The following is a 19,382-nucleotide window of genomic DNA, read 5'->3' on the forward strand; positions in this document are numbered from 1 at the left end:
TGTTTCTACACTGTGACATGTCATCCCCCCCGTGTCTTTCTACACCGTGAGATGTCTTCCCCCCCGTGTGTCTCTACAATGTGAGATGTCATCCCCCCCGTTTGTCTCTGCACTGTGAGTAGTCATCCCCCTCCCGTGTGTTTCTACACCGTGAGATGTCATCCCCCCCGTGTGTTTCTACACCGTTGGATGTCACCCCACCACCGTGTGTTTCTACACCGTGTGATGTCATCCCCCCCGTGTGTTTCTACACCGTTGGATGTCACCCCACCACCGTGTGATGTCATCCCCCCCCCCGTGTGTTTCTACACCGTGAGATGTCATCCCCCCCCCGTGTGTTTCTACACTGTGAGATGTCATTCCCCCCCCCGTGTGTTCGGCACCGTGAGATGTCATTCCCCCCCCCCCGTCTGTTTCTACAGTGAGATGTCATCCCTCCCGTGTGTCTTTATACTGTGAGATGTCATCGCCCCCCCCGTGTGTTTCTACGCTGTGAGATGTCATCCCCCCCGTGTTTTTCTACACCGTGAGTTGTCATCCCACCCCCTTGTGTTTCTACACCGTGAGATGTCATCCCCCCTCGTGTGTTTCTACACTGTGAGATGTCATTCCCCCCGTGTGTTTCTACACCGTGAGATGTCATCCCCCCTCGTGTGTTTCTACACTGTGAGATATCATCACCCCCCCCGTGTGTTTCTACACTGTGAGATGTCATCCCCAGCGCGTGTTTTAACACTGTGAGATGTCATGCCCCCCCCGTGTGTTTCCCCACTGTGAGATGTCATCCCCCCCGTGTTTTTCTACACCGTGAGATGTCATTCACCCCCCGTGTGTTTCTACACTGTGAGATGTCATCCCCCCCGTGTTTTTCTACACCGTGAGATGTCATCCCCCCCCGTGTGTTTCTACACCGTCAGATGTCATCCCCCCCCGTGTGTTTCTACACCGTGAGATGTCATTCACCCCCCGTGTGTTTCTACACTGTGAGATGTCATCCACCCCGTTTCTCTACACCGTGAGATGTCATCCCCCCCCGGGTGTTTCTACACCGTGAGATGTCATCCCCCCCCCGTGTGTTTCTACACCGTGCGATGTCATTCACCCCCCGTGTGTTACTACACTGTGAGATGTCATCCCCCCCGTGTTTCTCTACACCGTGAGATGTCATCCCCCCAGTGTTTCTCTACACCGTGAGATGTTATCCCCCCCCGTGTGTTTCTATACCGAGAGATGTCATCCCACCCCAGTGTTTCTACACCGTGAGATGTCATCCCCCCCCGTGTGTTTCTACACCGTGAAATGTCATCTCCCCCCGTGTGTTTCTACACCGTGATATGTCATCCCCCCCCGTGTGTCTCTACACTGTGAGATGTCATCCCCCCCGTGTGTTACTACACCATGAGATGTCATCCCCCCCCGTGTGTTTCTACACCGTGCGATGTCATTCACCCCCCGTGTGTTACTACACTGTGAGATGTCATCCCCCCCGTGTTTCTCTACACCGTGAGATGTCATCCCCCCAGTGTTTCTCTACACCGTGAGATGTCATCCCCCCCCGTGTGTTTCTATACCGAGAGATGTCATCCCACCCCAGTGTTTCTACACCGTGAGATGTCATCCCCCCCGTGTGTTTCTACACCGTGAAATGTCATCTCCCCCCGTGTGTTTCTACACCGTGATATGTCATCCCCCCCCGTGTGTCTCTACACTGTGAGATGTCATCCCCCCCGTGTGTTTCCACACCGTGAGATGTCATCCCCCTCCGTGTGTTTCTGCACCATGAGATGTCATTCACTCCCCGTGTGTCTCTATACTGTGAGATGTCATCCCCCCCGTGTTTCTCTACACAGTGAGATGTCATCCCCCTCCGTGTGTTTCTACACCGTGAGATGTCATTCACCCCCCCGTGTGTTTCTACACTGTGAGATGTCATCCCCCCCGTGTTTCTCTACACCGTGAGATGTCATCCCCCCAGTGTTTCTCTACACCGTGAGATGTCATTCCCCCCCGTGTGTTTCTATACCGAGAGATGTCATCCCACCCCAGTGTTTCTACACCGTGAGATGTCATCCCCCGCCCCCGTGTGTTTCTACACCGTGAGATGTCATCCCCCCTCGTGTGTTTCTACACTGTGAGATATCATCACCCCCCCCGTGTGTTTCTACACTGTGAGATGTCATCCCCAGCGCGTGTTTTAACACTGTGAGATGTCATGCCCCCCCCGTGTGTTTCCCCACTGTGAGATGTCATCCCCCCCGTGTTTTTCTACACCGTGAGATGTCATTCACCCCCCGTGTGTTTCTACACTGTGAGATGTCATCCCCCCCGTGTTTTTCTACACCGTGAGATGTCATCCCCCCCCGTGTGTTTCTACACCGTCAGATGTCATCCCCCCCCGTGTGTTTCTACACCGTGAGATGTCATTCACCCCCCGTGTGTTTCTACACTGTGAGATGTCATCCACCCCGTTTCTCTACACCGTGAGATGTCATCCCCCCCCGGGTGTTTCTACACCGTGAGATGTCATCCCCCCCCCGTGTGTTTCTACACCGTGCGATGTCATTCACCCCCCGTGTGTTACTACACTGTGAGATGTCATCCCCCCCGTGTTTCTCTACACCGTGAGATGTCATCCCCCCAGTGTTTCTCTACACCGTGAGATGTTATCCCCCCCCGTGTGTTTCTATACCGAGAGATGTCATCCCACCCCAGTGTTTCTACACCGTGAGATGTCATCCCCCCCCGTGTGTTTCTACACCGTGAAATGTCATCTCCCCCCGTGTGTTTCTACACCGTGATATGTCATCCCCCCCCGTGTGTCTCTACACTGTGAGATGTCATCCCCCCCGTGTGTTACTACACCATGAGATGTCATCCCCCCCCGTGTGTTTCTACACCGTGCGATGTCATTCACCCCCCCGTGTGTTACTACACTGTGAGATGTCATCCCCCCCGTGTTTCTCTACACCGTGAGATGTCATCCCCCCAGTGTTTCTCTACACCGTGAGATGTCATCCCCCCCCGTGTGTTTCTATACCGAGAGATGTCATCCCACCCCAGTGTTTCTACACCGTGAGATGTCATCCCCCCCGTGTGTTTCTACACCGTGAAATGTCATCTCCCCCCGTGTGTTTCTACACCGTGATATGTCATCCCCCCCCGTGTGTCTCTACACTGTGAGATGTCATCCCCCCCGTGTGTTTCCACACCGTGAGATGTCATCCCCCTCCGTGTGTTTCTGCACCATGAGATGTCATTCACTCCCCGTGTGTCTCTATACTGTGAGATGTCATCCCCCCCGTGTTTCTCTACACAGTGAGATGTCATCCCCCTCCGTGTGTTTCTACACCGTGAGATGTCATTCACCCCCCGTGTGTTTCTACACTGTGAGATGTCATCCCCCCCGTGTTTCTCTACACCGTGAGATGTCATCCCCCCAGTGTTTCTCTACACCGTGAGATGTCATCCCCCCCCGTGTGTTTCTATACCGAGAGATGTCATCCCACCCCAGTGTTTCTACACCGTGAGATGTCATCCCCCGCCCCCGTGTGTTTCTACACTATGAGATGCCATCCCCCCCCGTGTGATTCTACATCGTGAGATGTCATCCCCCCGCGTGTGTTTCTACACTGTCAGATGTCATCCCCCCCCGTGTGTTTCTACACCGTGAGATGTCATCCCCCCCCGTGTGTTACCACACCGTGAGATGTCATCCCCTCCCGTGTGTCTCTACACTGTGAGATATCATCACCCCCCCCGTGTGTTTCTACACTGTGAGATGTCATCCCCAGCGCGTGTTTTAACACTGTGAGATGTCATGCCCCCCCCGTGTGTTTCCCCACTGTGAGATGTCATCCCCCCCGTGTTTTTCTACACCGTGAGATGTCATTCACCCCCCGTGTGTTTCTACACTGTGAGATGTCATCCCCCCCGTGTTTTTCTACACCGTGAGATGTCATCCCCCCCCGTGTGTTTCTACACCGTCAGATGTCATCCCCCCCCGTGTGTTTCTACACCGTGAGATGTCATTCACCCCCCGTGTGTTTCTACACTGTGAGATATCATCCACCCCGTTTCTCTACACCGTGAGATGTCATCCCCCCCCGGGTGTTTCTACACCGTGAGATGTCATCCCCCCCCGTGTGTTTCTACACCGTGCGATGTCATTCACCCCCCGTGTGTTACTACACTGTGAGATGTCATCCCCCCCGTGTTTCTCTACACCGTGAGATGTCATCCCCCCAGTGTTTCTCTACACCGTGAGATGTCATCCCCCCCCGTGTGTTTCTATACCGAGAGATGTCATCCCACCCCAGTGTTTCTACACCGTGAGATGTCATCCCCCGCCCCCGTGTGTTTCTAAACTATGAGATGCCATCCCCCCCCGTGTGATTCTACATCGTGAGATGTCATCCCCCCGCGTGTGTTTCTACACTGTCAGATGTCATCCCCCCCCGTGTGTTTCTACACCGTGAGATGTCATCCCCCCCCGTGTGTTACCACACCGTGAGATGTCATCCCCTCCCGTGTGTCTCTACACTGTGAGATATCATCACCCCCCCCCGTGTGTTTCTACACTGTGAGATGTCATCCCCAGCGCGTGTTTTAACACTGTGAGATGTCATGCCCCCCCCGTGTGTTTCCCCACTGTGAGATGTCATCCCCCGCGTGTTTTTCTACACCGTGAGATGTCATTCACCCCCCGTGTGTTTCTACACTGTGAGATGTCATCCCCCCCGTGTTTTTCTACACCGTGAGATGTCATCCCCCCCCGTGTGTTTCTACACCGTCAGATGTCATCCCCCCCCGTGTGTTTCTACACCGTGAGATGTCATTCACCCCCCGTGTGTTTCTACACTGTGAGATGTCATCCACCCCGTTTCTCTACACCGTGAGATGTCATCCCCCCCCGGGTGTTTCTACACCGTGAGATGTCATCCCCCCCCGTGTGTTTCTACACCGTGCGATGTCATTCACCCCCCGTGTGTTACTACACTGTGAGATGTCATCCCCCCCGTGTTTCTCTACACCGTGAGATGTCATCCCCCCAGTGTTTCTCTACACCGTGAGATGTCATCCCCCCCCGTGTGTTTCTATACCGAGAGATGTCATCCCACCCCAGTGTTTCTACACCGTGAGATGTCATCCCCCCCCGTGTGTTTCTACACCGTGAAATGTCATCTCCCCCCGTGTGTTTCTGCACCGTGATATGTCATCCCCCCCCGTGTGTCTCTACACTGTGAGATGTCATCCCCCCCGTGTGTTACTACACCGTGAGATGTCATCCCCCCCCCGTGTGTCTCTACACTGTGAGATATCATCACCCCCCCCGTGTGTTTCTACACTGTGAGATGTCATCCCCAGCGCGTGTTTTAACACTGTGAGATGTCATGCCCCCCCCGTGTGTTTCCCCACTGTGAGATGTCATCCCCCCCGTGTTTTTCTACACCGTGAGATGTCATTCACCCCCCGTGTGTTTCTACACTGTGAGATGTCATCCCCCCCGTGTTTTTCTACACCGTGAGATGTCATCCCCCCCCGTGTGTTTCTACACCGTCAGATGTCATCCCCCCCCGTGTGTTTCTACACCGTGAGATGTCATTCACCCCCCGTGTGTTTCTACACTGTGAGATGTCATCCACCCCGTTTCTCTACACCGTGAGATGTCATCCCCCCCCGGGTGTTTCTACACCGTGAGATGTCATCCCCCCCCGTGTGTTTCTACACCGTGCGATGTCATTCACCCCCCGTGTGTTACTACACTGTGAGATGTCATCCCCCCCGTGTTTCTCTACACCGTGAGATGTCATCCCCCCAGTGTTTCTCTACACCGTGAGATGTCATCCCCCCCCGTGTGTTTCTATACCGAGAGATGTCATCCCACCCCAGTGTTTCTACACCGTGAGATGTCATCCCCCCCCCGTGTGTTTCTACACCGTAAAATGTCATCTCCCCCCGTGTGTTTCTACACCGTGATATGTCATCCCCCCCCGTGTGTCTCTACACTGTGAGATGTCATCCCCCCGTGTGTTACTACACCGTGAGATGTCATCCCCCCCCCCGTGTGTTTCTACACCGTGAGATGTTATCTCCCCCCCGTGTGTTTCTACACCGTGAGATGTCATCCTCCCCGTGTGTTTCTACACTGTGAGATGTCATCCCCCCTCCGTGTGTATTTCGTCACCGTGAGATGTCATCCCTCCCCCGTGTGTTTCTATACCGTGAGATGTCACCCCCCCCGTGTGTCTCTACACTGTGAGATGTCATCCCCCCCAGTGTGTTTCTACACCGTGAGATGTCATCCCCCCCGTGTGTTTCTACACCGGGAGATGTCATCCCCCCCCGTGTGTTTCTACAACGTGAGATGTCATCCCCCCCGTGTCTTTCTACACCGTGAGATGTCATCTCCCCCCCCGTGTGTTTCTACACCGTGAGTTTCATCCCCCCCCCCGTGTGTTTCTACACCGTGAGATGTCATCCCCCGCCCCCGTGTGTTTCTACACTATGAGATGCCATCCCCCCCCGTGTGATTCTACGTCGTGAGATGTCATCCCCCCGCGTGTGTTTCTACAGTCAGATGTCATCCCCCCCCGTGTGTTTCTACACCGTGAGATGTCATCCCCCCCCGTGTGTTACCACACTGTGAGATGTCATCCCCTCCCGTGTGTCTCTACACTGTGAGATATCATCACCCCCCCCGTGTGTTTCTACACTGTGAGATGTCATCCCCAGCGCATGTTTTAACACTGTGAGATGTCATGCCCCCCCCGTGTGTTTCCCCACTGTGAGATGTCATCCCCCCCGTGTTTTTCTACACCGTGAGATGTCATTCACCCCCCGTGTGTTTCTACACTGTGAGATGTCATCCCCCCCGTGTTTTTCTACACCGTGAGATGTCATCCCCCCCCGTGTGTTTCTACACCGTCAGATGTCATCCCCCCCCGTGTGTTTCTACACCGTGAGATGTCATTCACCCCCCGTGTGTTTCTACACTGTGAGATGTCATCCACCCCGTTTCTCTACACCGTGAGATGTCATCCCCCCCCGGGTGTTTCTACACCGTGAGATGTCATCCCCCCCCCGTGTGTCTCTACACTGTGAGATATCATCACCCCCCCCGTGTGTTTCTACACTGTGAGATGTCATCCCCAGCGCGTGTTTTAACACTGTGAGATGTCATGCCCCCCCCGTGTGTTTCCCCACTGTGAGATGTCATCCCCCCCGTGTTTCTCTACACCGTGAGATGTCATCCCCCCAGTGTTTCTCTACACCGTGAGATGTCATCTCCCCCCGTGTGTTTCTATACCGAGAGATGTCATCCCACCCCAGTGTTTCTACACCGTGAGATGTCATCCCCCCCCGTGTGTTTCTACACCGTGAAATGTCATCTCCCCCCGTGTGTTTCTACACCGTGATATGTCATCCCCCCCCGTGTGTCTCTACACTGTGAGATGTCATCCCCCCCGTGTGTTTCCACACCGTGAGATGTCATCCCCCTCCGTGTGTTTCTGCACCATGAGATGTCATTCACTCCCCGTGTGTCTCTATACTGTGAGATGTCATCCCCCCCGTGTTTCTCTACACAGTGAGATGTCATCCCCCTCCGTGTGTTTCTACACCGTGAGATGTCATTCACCCCCCGTGTGTTTCTACACTGTGAGATGTCATCCCCCCCGTGTTTCTCTACACCGTGAGATGTCATCCCCCCAGTGTTTCTCTACACCGTGAGATGTCATCCCCCCCCGTGTGTTTCTATACCGAGAGATGTCATCCCACCCCAGTGTTTCTACACCGTGAGATGTCATCCCCCGCCCCCGTGTGTTTCTACACTATGAGATGCCATCCCCCCCCGTGTGATTCTACATCGTGAGATGTCATGCCCCCGCGTGTGTTTCTACACTGTCAGATGTCATCCCCCCCCGTGTGTTTCTACACCGTGAGATGTCATCCCCCCCCGTGTGTTACCACACCGTGAGATGTCATCCCCTCCCGTGTGTCTCTACACTGTGAGATATCATCACCCCCCCCGTGTGTTTCTACACTGTGAGATGTCATCCCCAGCGCGTGTTTTAACACTGTGAGATGTCATGCCCCCCCCGTGTGTTTCCCCACTGTGAGATGTCATCCCCCCCGTGTTTTTCTACACCGTGAGATGTCATTCACCCCCCGTGTGTTTCTACACTGTGAGATGTCATCCCCCCCGTGTTTTTCTACACCGTGAGATGTCATCCCCCCCCGTGTGTTTCTACACCGTCAGATGTCATCCCCCCCCCGTGTGTTTCTACACCGTGAGATGTCATTCACCCCCCGTGTGTTTCTACACTGTGAGATGTCATCCACCCCGTTTCTCTACACCGTGAGATGTCATCCCCCCCCGGGTGTTTCTACACCGTGAGATGTCATCCCCCCCCGTGTGTTTCTACACCGTGCGATGTCATTCACCCCCCGTGTGTTACTACACTGTGAGATGTCATCCCCCCCGTGTTTCTCTACACCGTGAGATGTCATCCCCCCAGTGTTTCTCTACACCGTGAGATGTCATCCCCCCCCGTGTGTTTCTATACCGAGAGATGTCATCCCACCCCAGTGTTTCTACACCGTGAGATGTCATCCCCCGCCCCCGTGTGTTTCTAAACTATGAGATGCCATCCCCCCCCGTGTGATTCTACATCGTGAGATGTCATCACCCCGCGTGTGTTTCTACACTGTCAGATGTCATCCCCCCCCGTGTGTTTCTACACCGTGAGATGTCATCCCCCCCCGTGTGTTACCACACCGTGAGATGTCATCCCCTCCCGTGTGTCTCTACACTGTGAGATATCATCACCCCCCCGTGTGTTTCTACACTGTGAGATGTCATCCCCAGCGCGTGTTTTAACACTGTGAGATGTCATCCCCCCCCCCGTGTGTGTTTCTTCACCGTGAGATGTCATCCCTCCCCCGTGTGTTTCTATACCGTGAGATGTCACCCCCCCCCCCCGTGTGTCTCTACACTGTGAGATGTCATCCCCCCCAGTGTGTTTCTACACCGTGAGATGTCATCCCCCCCGTGTGTTTCTACACCGGGAGATGTCATCCCCCCCCCCGTGTGTTTCTACAACGTGAGATGTCATCCCCCCCGTGTCTTTCTACACCGTGAGATGTCATCTCCCCCCCCCGTGTGTTTCTACACCGTGAGTTTCATCCCCCCACCCGTGTGTTTCTACACCGTGAGATGTCATCCCCCGCCCCCGTGTGTTTCTACACTATGAGATGCCATCCCCCCCCCGTGTGATTCTACGTCGTGAGATGTCATCCCCCCGCGTGTGTTTCTACACTGTCAGATGTCATCCCCCCCGTGTGTTTCTACACCGTGAGATGTCATCCCCCCCCGTGTGTTACCACACCGTGAGATGTCATCCCTCCCGTGTGTCTCTACACTGTGAGATATCATCACCCCCCCCGTGTGTTTCTATACTGTGAGATGTCATCCCCAGCGCATGTTTTAACACTGTGAGATGTCATGCCCCCCCCGTGTGTTTCCCCACTGTGAGATGTCATCCCCCCCGTGTTTTTCTACACCGTGAGATGTCATTCACCCCCCGTGTGTTTCTACACTGTGAGATGTCATCCCCCCCGTGTTTTTCTACACCGTGAGATGTCATCCCCCCCCGTGTGTTTCTACACCGTCAGATGTCATCCCCCCCCGTGTGTTTCTACACCGTGAGATGTCATTCACCCCCCGTGTGTTTCTACACTGTGAGATGTCATCCACCCCGTTTCTCTACACCGTGAGATGTCATCCCCCCCCGGGTGTTTCTACACCGTGAGATGTCATCCCCCCCCGTGTGTTTCTACACCGTGCGATGTCATTCACCCCCCGTGTGTTACTACACTGTGAGATGTCATCCCCCCCGTGTTTCTCTACACCGTGAGATGTCATCCCCCAGTGTTTCTCTAACACCGTGAGATGTCATCCCCCCCCGTGTGTTTCTATACCGAGAGATGTCATCCCACCCCAGTGTTTCTACACCGTGAGATGTCATCCCCCCCCGTGTGTTTCTACACCGTGAAATGTCATCTCCCCCCGTGTGTTTCTACACCGTGATATGTCATCCCCCCCCGTGTGTCTCTACACTGTGAGATGTCATCCCCCCCGTGTGTTTCCACACCGTGAGATGTCATCCCCCTCCGTGTGTTTCTGCACCATGAGATGTCATTCACTCCCGTGTGTCTCTATACTGTGAGATGTCATCCCCCCCGTGTTTCTCTACACAGTGAGATGTCATCCCCCTCCGTGTGTTTCTACACCGTGAGATGTCATTCACCCCCCGTGTGTTTCTACACTGTGAGATGTCATCCCCCCCGTGTTTCTCTACACCGTGAGATGTCATCCCCCCAGTGTTTCTCTACACCGTGAGATGTCATCCCCCCCCGTGTGTTTCTATACCGAGAGATGTCATCCCACCCCAGTGTTTCTACACCGTGAGATGTCATCACCCCGCCCCCGTGTGTTTCTACACTATGAGATGCCATCCCCCCCCGTGTGATTCTACATCGTGAGATGTCATCCCCCCGCGTGTGTTTCTAAACTGTCAGATGGCATCCCCCCCCCGTGTGTTTCTACACCGTGAGATGTCATCCCCCCCGTGTGTTACCACACCGTGAGATGTCATCCCCTCCCGTGTGTCTCTACACTGTGAGATATCATCACCCCCCCCGTGTGTTTCTACACTGTGAGATGTCATCCCCAGCGCGTGTTTTAACACTGTGAGATGTCATGCCCCCCCCGTGTGTTTCCCCACTGTGAGATGTCATCCCCCCCGTGTTTTTCTACACCGTGAGATGTCATTCACCCCCGTGTGTTTCTACACTGTGAGATGTCATCCCCCCCCGTGTTTTTCTACACCATGAGATGTCATCCCCCCCGTGTGTTTCTACACCGTCAGATGTCATCCCCCCCCGTGTGTTTCTACACCGTGAGATGTCATTCACCCCCCGTGTGTTTCTACACTGTGAGATGTCATCCACCCCGTTTCTCTACACCGTGAGATGTCATCCCCCCCGGGTGTTTCTACACCGTGAGATGTCATCCCCCCCGTGTGTTTCTACACCGTGCGATGTCATTCACCCCCCGTGTGTTACTACACTGTGAGATGTCATCCCCCCCGTGTTTCTCTACACCGTGAGATGTCATCCCCCCAGTGTTTCTCTACACCGTGAGATGTCATCCCCCCCCGTGTGTTTCTATACCGAGAGATGTCATCCCACCCCAGTGTTTCTACACCGTGAGATGTCATCCCCCCCCGTGTGTTTCTACACCGTGAAATGTCATCTCCCCCCGTGTGTTTCTACACCGTGATATGTCATCCCCCCCGTGTGTCTCTACACTGTGAGATGTCATCCCCCCGTGTGTTACTACACCGTGAGATGTCATCCCCCCCCCGTGTGTTTCTACACCGTGAGATGTTATCTCCCCCCTGTGTGTTTCTACACCGTGAGATGTCATCCCCCCCAGTGTGCTTTCTACACCGTGAGATGTCATCCCCCCCGTGTGTTTCTACACCGGGAGATAGTCATCCCCCCCCGTGTGTTTCTACAACGTGAGATGTCATCCCCCCCGTGTCTTTCTACACCGTGAGATGTCATCTCCCCCCCCTGTGTGTTTCTACACCGTGAGTTTCATCCCCCCCCGTGTGTTTCTACACCGTGAGATGTCATCCCCCGCCCCCGTGTGTTTCTACACTATGAGATGCCATCCCCCCCCGTGTGATTCTACGTCGTGAGATGTCATCCCCCCGCGTGTGTTTCTACACTGTCAGATGTCATCCCCCCGTGTGTTTCTACACCGTGAGATGTCATCCCCCCCCGTGTGTTACCACACCGTGAGATGTCATCCCCTCCCGTGTGTCTCTACACTGTGAGATATCATCACCCCCCCGTGTGTTTCTACACTGTGAGATGTCATCCCCAGCGCATGTTTTAACACTGTGAGATGTCATGCCCCCCCCGTGTGTTTCCCCACTGTGAGATGTCATCCCCCCCGTGTTTTTCTACACCGTGAGATGTCATTCACCCCCCGTGTGTTTCTACACTGTGAGATGTCATCCCCCCCGTGTTTTTCTACACCGTGAGATGTCATCCCCCCCCGTGTGTTTCTACACCGTCAGATGTCATCCCCCCCCGTGTGTTTCTACACCGTGAGATGTCATTTCACGCCCCCGTGTGTTTCTACACTGTGAGATGTCATCCACCCCGTTTCTCTACACCGTGAGATGTCATCCCCCCCCGGGTGTTTCTACACCGTGAGATGTCATCCCCCCCCGTGTGTTTCTACACCGTGCGATGTCATTCACCCCCCGTGTGTTACTACACTGTGAGATGTCATCCCCCCCGTGTTTCTCTACACCGTGAGATGTCATCCCCCCAGTGTTTCTCTACACCGTGAGATGTCATCCCCCCCCGTGTGTTTCTATACCGAGAGATGTCATCCCACCCCAGTGTTTCTACACCGTGAGATGTCATCCCCCCCCGTGTGTTTCTACACCGTGAAATGTCATCTCCCCCCGTGTGTTTCTACACCGTGATATGTCATCCTCCCCCCCGTGTGTCTCTACACTGTGAGATGTCATCCCCCCCGTGTGTTTCCACACCGTGAGATGTCATCCCCCTCCGTGTGTTTCTGCACCATGAGATGTCATTCACTCCCCTTGTGTCTCTATACTGTGAGATGTCATCCCCCCCGTGTTTCTCTACAGTGAGATGTCATCCCCTCCGTGTGTTTCTACACCGTGAGATGTCATTCACCCCCCGTGTGTTTCTACACTGTGAGATGTCATCCCCCCCCGTGTTTCTCTACACCGTGAGATGTTATCCCCCCCCGTGTGTTTCTACACCGTGAGATGTCATCCCCCCCGTGTTTCTCTACACCGTGAGATGTCATCCACCCCCGTGTGTCTCTACACCGTGAGATGTCATTCCCCCACGTGTGGTTTCTATACCGTGAGATGTCATCCCCCTCCCCGTGTGTTTCTATACCGTGAGATGTCATCCCACCCCAGTGTTTCTACATCGTGAGATGTCATCCCCCCGCCGTGTGTTTCTACACCGTGAAATGTCATCTGCCCCCGTGTGTTTCTACACCCTGATATGTCATCCCCCCCTCCCTCCGTGTGTCTCTACACTGTGAGATGTCATCCCCCCGTGTGTTTCCACACCTTGAGATGTCATCCCCCCCGTGTGTTTCTACATCGTGAGATGTCATCTCCCCCCCCCATGTGTTTCTACACTGTGAGATGTCATCCCCCCCCGTGTGTTTCTACACTGTTGAGATGTCATCCCCCCCGTATGTTTCTACACCGTGAGATGTCATCCCCCCCGTGTGTTTCTACACTGTGAGATGTCATCCCCCCCGTGTGTTTCTACACTGTGAGAAGTCACCCCCCCCTGTGTTTCTACACCGTGAGATGTCATCTCCACCCCCCCCATGCATTCCTGAAGTATGAGATATTATTCCGCACCCCCCCCCCCCACCGTGCCTTCCTGTGATATCACTCTGGAGGAACATTGTATCATTTCTTAATGCATGCTTGCATTTTTAAGTGACAATAAACGAGGACTGAGTGTTCTCATAATCTAAACTGAGGAAATTGCTACCTGTAAACGCTTTGCTATCTTCTTATAGGCTTTTCCTGCTTTGTGGGCATAATTTATTTTAATTTTCAGAGTGCTAGGCAGCTGCTTAGAGGAGCCCATGGCTGCTGATTGTTTGGACAAGGTTTGAGGAGTCAGGGTATTTTTAAAGCTTTGAAATTTGCCAAACCTGGCTTTTCCTAACGATAACTGTGAACAAGCCATAGTCCTAACAAGCTAATTAAGGTCTGAGACCTTGGTAAAAGTTATCTGAGAGCTCAAATCTCTTGGGGTGCCCAAACGTTTGGATGGTGCTCCTTTCCTTTTTTCACCCTAAAATTGTACAAAACAAAAATAATACACTAATCTTGCTTAAGATGATGAAAAGAATGTTTCACCTTTAGCTTTATGACTTTTGGAGATCAGTTCATCTTCTACTCAACTCTTCACAGTAGCAGAAATCTTGACCAGGTGTGCCCAAACTTTTGTATGCCACTGTAATTCTGCACCCCCCCCCCATATGTTCCTAGGCTGTGAGATGTAATTCCCCTTCATCCGGTTCATTCCAGGCTGTGAGATGTAATTCCACCCCCCGAACATATATTCCTAGGGTGTGAGGAATTTCCAAGCCCCTCCATTTGTTTCAGACTGTCTCTCCCCCCCCCCCATTTGTTTCAGGCTGCGAGATGAACGTGCACAAACGGTGTGTGAACAACGTGCCCAGCCTGTGTGGGATGGACCACACAGAGAGACGCGGTCGCATTCACCTCAAGTGTGACATCCACACTGACAACGAGCTTCACGTCACAGGTTTGTCCTGGGGGCAGTGAGGGGGGGGGTCAGGGTAACTGGTTCTCTAGAACGGGCAGTGACGGGGGGGCGGGGGGGTCAGCGTAACTGTATCCCTAGAAGGGGCAGTGAGGGGGGGGGTGACCAGGGTATTCTGTCCTGTAGAAGTGGCAGCGAGGAAGATTTGAGTTTTGGGTGTCATGGTGAGGGAGCTCCACACTGTGGGAGGGTCAATGATGGAGTTCCAAGCCTTGGGAGGGGCAGTGAGGGATCTGCATGCAATGGGAGGGGCGGTGTGGCAGCTCCAGACTGTGGGAGCGGCAGTGAGGGAACTCACATTCTTCAATTCTCACCCCACCTCTCTCCCCCCACTCCCCTGTCTTCTACCTCTCTCCTTCCCCACCTTCTCTCCCCATCTCTCTCCTCCTCTCGCTCCCTCCCCTACTCTCACCACCCTCTCCCCTCTCTCTCCTCTTCCTACTTCTCTCTCTCCACTCTCTCTAACCCCTCTCTCTCTTCTCTCCCCATCACCCTCTCTTCCTTTTCTCTCTAACCCCTCTCTCTCCCCCTTCCCCTCTTTCTCTCCCCTCTTCCTCCTTGCTCACCTCCATCTCTCCCCACTCTCTCACCTCTCTTGTTCCTGTCTCCCCATCACCCTCTCTTACTATCCTCTCTCCTCTCTCTCACCCTTCCCCCTTTCTCTCTGCCGCCTCTCCCATCTCTCTTCACCCTCTTCCTCGCTCTTCACCCTCTCCCTCACTCCTCACCCTCTCCCTCGCTCTTCACCCTCTCCCTCGCTCTTCACCTCTCTTTCTCCTGCTTCTCCCTCCCCTTCTCTCTTCCGTTTTTTTATCCCAACCCATCTCTCTCTCCCCTCCCCCTGCCCCCCTTCCCCATTCTCTCTCCTCCCCCCCCACCCCCCGCAGTTGGTGAAGCCCGGAATCTGATCCCGATGGATCCGAATGGACTGTCAGATCCCTACGTGAAGCTCAAGTTGATCCCAGACCCCAAAGGACAAAGTAAACAAAAGACCCGTACGATCCGGTCAACCCTCAACCCCATCTGGAACGAGTCCTTCACCTTGTGAGGGCCCTCTCAGCACCTACAGGGAGGGGTGTGGAAGGAGGGAGGGTGTGCGTAGGGGAGAGGAACGGGAAAGGGAGCGAAGGGGCGGGTAGGGAGGGGGTGAAGACGGGGATGATGGATGGGGAGAGTGTCGATAACTCTAAATTCCTCAGAGTTATCGATCCAGAGGACCTGCTGTGGACACATCATCACAAAGCACGGCACTGCCTCTACTTTCTTGAAATTTTGCCAAGATTTGGCATGACATCTAAAACTGTGACAAACGTTGCATGGACGTGTGGTGGAGAGTATATTCACCGGCTGCATGACAGCCTGGTACGGAAACACCAATGCCCTTGAAGGGAAGACTCTACAAAAAGTAGTGAATAAAGCCCGCTCTCCCCACCACTGATCACATCTACACGAAGCGTTATGGCAGGAAGGAGGTACAGGAGCCTCAGGACTCGCACCACCAGGTCCAGGAACAGTTATCACCTCTCGACAATCAGGGTCTGAACTGGAGGATAACATCACTCAACTTCACTCACCCCATTCCCAAACTGCTCTTATAACCTATGGACACACCTCCAAGATTTTTCATCTCATGTTCTCAGTATTATTTTTCTTTGTGTGATTATACTTTTGTGCAATGTCAGTCTCTGGTTTTCATAAATATCTATTTTATTTCTTTATTTTCCTGTAAGTGCCCAGAAGGAAATGAACCTCAGGGTTGTATATGGTGACGTACATGGACTTTAATAAGAAATTTCCTTTCACTTTGAGAGAGGAAGCAGCGGAAAGAGGAAGGGCAGGAGAAGGGGAGCAAAGTAGAAAGTGGGGAAGGAGAGTGATGGTCAGAAGAGAGTGAGTGCAGAGAGGACAGGTGAATGGAGAAAGGACAGGTGAGTGTGGAGGACAGGTCAGTGGAGAGAAGGACAGGTGAGTGGGGAGCAGGACAGGTGAGTGTGGAGAAGGACAGCTGGGTGTGGAGAAGGACAGGTGGGTGGAGAGGACAGGTGGGTGGAGAGGACAGGTGGGTGGAGAGGACAGGTGAGTGGGAAGAAGGATGGGTGGGTGCAGAGGACAGGTGAGTGGGGAGAAGGAGAAGTGAGTAGAGAGAAGGGCAGGTGAGTCGGGAGCAGGACAGGTGAGTCGGGAGGACAGGTGAGTCGGGAGGAGGACAGGTGAGTCGGGAGGAGGACAGGTGAGTGTGGAGAAGGACAGGTGGGTGGAGAGAACAGGTGGGTGGAGAAGACAGGTGAGTGGGAAGAAGGATGGGTGGGTGGAGAGGACAGGTGAGTGGGGAGGACAGGTGAGTGGGGAGGACAGGTGAGTGGGGAGAAGAGGTGAGTGGGGAGAAGGATGGGTGGAAAGGACAGGTGAGTGAGGAGAAGGACGGGTGAATGGGGAGAAGGACAGGTGAGTGTGGAGAAGGACAGGTGGGTGGAGACGACAGATGGGTGGAGAGGACAGGTGGGTGTGGAGAAGGACATGTGGGTGGAGAGGATGGGTGAGTGTGGAGAAGGACAGGTGAGTGCGGAGAAGGACGGGTGAGTGGAGAGGCAGGTGGATGGAGAGGACAGGTGAGTGGGGTGGACAGGTGAGTGGGGAGAAGGACAGGTGAGTGGGGAGGACAGGGCAGTGGGGAAAGGATAGGTGAGCGTGGAGGACAGGTGAGTGGGCAGAAGGACAGGTGAGTGGGCAGAAGGACAAGTGAGTGGGGAGAAGGACAGGTGCGTGGAGAGGACAGGTGAGTGGGGAGAAGGACAGGTGAGTAGGGAGAAGGACAGATGAGTGGAGAGGACAGGTGAGTGGGGAGAAGGACAGGTGAGTCGGGAGAAGGACAGGTGAGTGTGGAGAAGGACAGGTGAGTGTGGAGAAGGATAGGTGGGTGGAGAGAACAGGTGGGTGGAGAAGACAGGTGAGTGGGAAGAAGGATGGGTGGGTGGAGAGGACAGGTGAGTGGGGAGAAGGACAGGTGAGTGGAGAGGACAGGTGAGTGGGGAGAAGGACAGGTGAGTGGGAAGAAGGATGGGTGGAAAGGACAGGTGAGTGGGGAGAAGGTCGGGTGAGTGTGGAGAAGGCCAGGTGGGTGGAGACGACAGGTGGGTGGAGACGACAGGTGGGTGGAAAGGGCAGGTGGGTGGAAAGGGCAGGTGGGTGGGAAGAAGGATGGGTGGGAAGAAGGATGAGTGGGTGGAGAGGACGGGTGAGTGGAGAAGAGAGGTGAGTGGGGAGAGGACAGGTGAGTGGGAGGGAGGACAGGTGGGTGGAGAGGACAGGTGGGTGTGGAGAAGGACATGTGGGTGGAGAGGACGGGTGAGTGTGGAGGACGGGTGAGTGTGGAGAAGGACGGGTGAATGGAGAGGCAGGTGGACGGAGAGGACAGGTGAGTGGGGTGGACAGGTGAGTGGGGAGAAGGACAGGTGAGTGGGGAGGACAGGGCAGTGGGGAAAGGATAGGTGAGCGTGGAGGACAGGTGAGTGGGCAGAAGGACAGGTGAGTGGGCAGAAGGACAAGTGAGTGGGGAGAAGGACAAGTGAGTGGGGAGAAGGATAGGTGAGTGGAGAGGACAGGTGAGTGGGGAGAAGGACAGGTGAGTAGGGAGAAGGACAGATGAGTGGAGAGGACAGGTGAGTGGGCAGAAGGACAGGTGAGTAGGGAGGACAGGGGAGTGGGGAGAAGGACAGGTGAGTGGGGAAAGGACAGGTGAGTGGGGAGAAGGACAGGTGAGTAGGGAGAAGGACAGGTGAGTGGAGAGGACAGGTGAGTGGAGAGGACAGGTGAGTGGGGAGAAGGACAGGTGAGTGGGGAGAAGGACAGGTGAGTGGGGAAAGGACAGGTGAGTGGGGAGAAGGACAGGTGAGTGGAGAGGACAGGTGAGTGGGGAGAAGGACAGGTGAGTGGGGAGAAGGACAGGTGAGTAGGGAGGACAGGTGAGTGGGGAGAAGGACAGGTGAGTGGGGAAAGGACAGGTGAGTTCGTAGAGAGAGTGGGGAGAAGGAGTGGGGAGGGGAGAGAGAATGTGGGGTGGTGAGTGGGGAGGGGAGAGGGATTGGGGAGAAGGAGTGGGGAGGAGTGGGGAGGGGAGAGGGAGTGTGGGGTGGTGAGTGGGGAGGGGACAGAGAGTAGGAGAGGGAAGTGGGTAAAAAGTGGGGAGAAGGAAAGTTGTGTCTCATGGTTCATGACTCATTTGAAAATTCTCCACATCTTTCCCCATCTCTCCGTTCTCTCTCTCCCCACTCCCCCACTTGCCTATCTCTCCCCCCTCCCCATCTCTCCCTCTCTCTTTACCATTTCCGCCTCTCTGTCCCCGTCTCTCCCGCTTATGTTCCCCTTCTTCTCCCTCTCTCCCACTTCCTCTCTAACCATCTCTCTCCTCTCTCACCCACCCCTCTCTCTGTTCCTTACTCACCCGATCTCTCTTCTCCTCTCTTCCCCTTCTCTCCCCACTTCACTCTCTCTCACTCCCTCTATCTCCTCTATCTTCCCATCTCTCTCTCCTGCTGGATCTCTTCCCCTCTCCCCTTTCTCTCTCTCTCCCTTTATTTTCTCCATCACCAACACCCTCATCCCCCTCTCTTTCTCTCTCCCCTCCCTCTTCCCCGCGCCCCCCCCCCAGCTCCCTGAAGCCATCAGATCGGGAACGCCGTCTCCTGGTGGAGGTCTGGGACTGGGACCGGACGTCCCGTAATGACTTTATGGGAGCCATGTCTTTCGGAATCTCGGAGCTATACAACATCCCTGTGGATAGCTGGTGAGCATTTCCTCCGCAGAACAGACATGGAATGAACACGGCTCACATGTGTCCAAAACACAGACTGAACAGGGCCTGAGAACGGCTAAACACCTATCCAACAGGACTGTACACGGCCTGACGCTTACCGAACACGTCCCAAATACAACCTTGAAATGGA

The 19,382-nt window shown here is 54.5% G+C and overlaps 1 protein-coding gene across 1 annotated transcript in view; it reads left to right on the forward strand.

Moving 5' to 3' along the window:
- Nucleotides 1-19,382, forward strand: part of LOC140193635 (protein kinase C alpha type-like) — a 138,445-nt gene that overhangs the window by 67,842 nt on the left and 51,221 nt on the right. Inside the window, exons 5-7 of the mRNA XM_072250795.1 lie at nucleotides 14,290-14,421; nucleotides 15,327-15,483; nucleotides 19,088-19,222. Of these exons, the coding sequence (XP_072106896.1) occupies nucleotides 14,290-14,421; nucleotides 15,327-15,483; nucleotides 19,088-19,222 (424 nt within the window). The remainder of the gene's footprint in view (nucleotides 1-14,289; nucleotides 14,422-15,326; nucleotides 15,484-19,087; nucleotides 19,223-19,382) is intronic.

The sequence above is a fragment of the Mobula birostris genome, unplaced genomic scaffold (genome assembly GCF_030028105.1).
Source record: "Mobula birostris isolate sMobBir1 unplaced genomic scaffold, sMobBir1.hap1 scaffold_651, whole genome shotgun sequence".
Lineage (NCBI taxonomy): Eukaryota > Metazoa > Chordata > Chondrichthyes > Myliobatiformes > Myliobatidae > Mobula > Mobula birostris.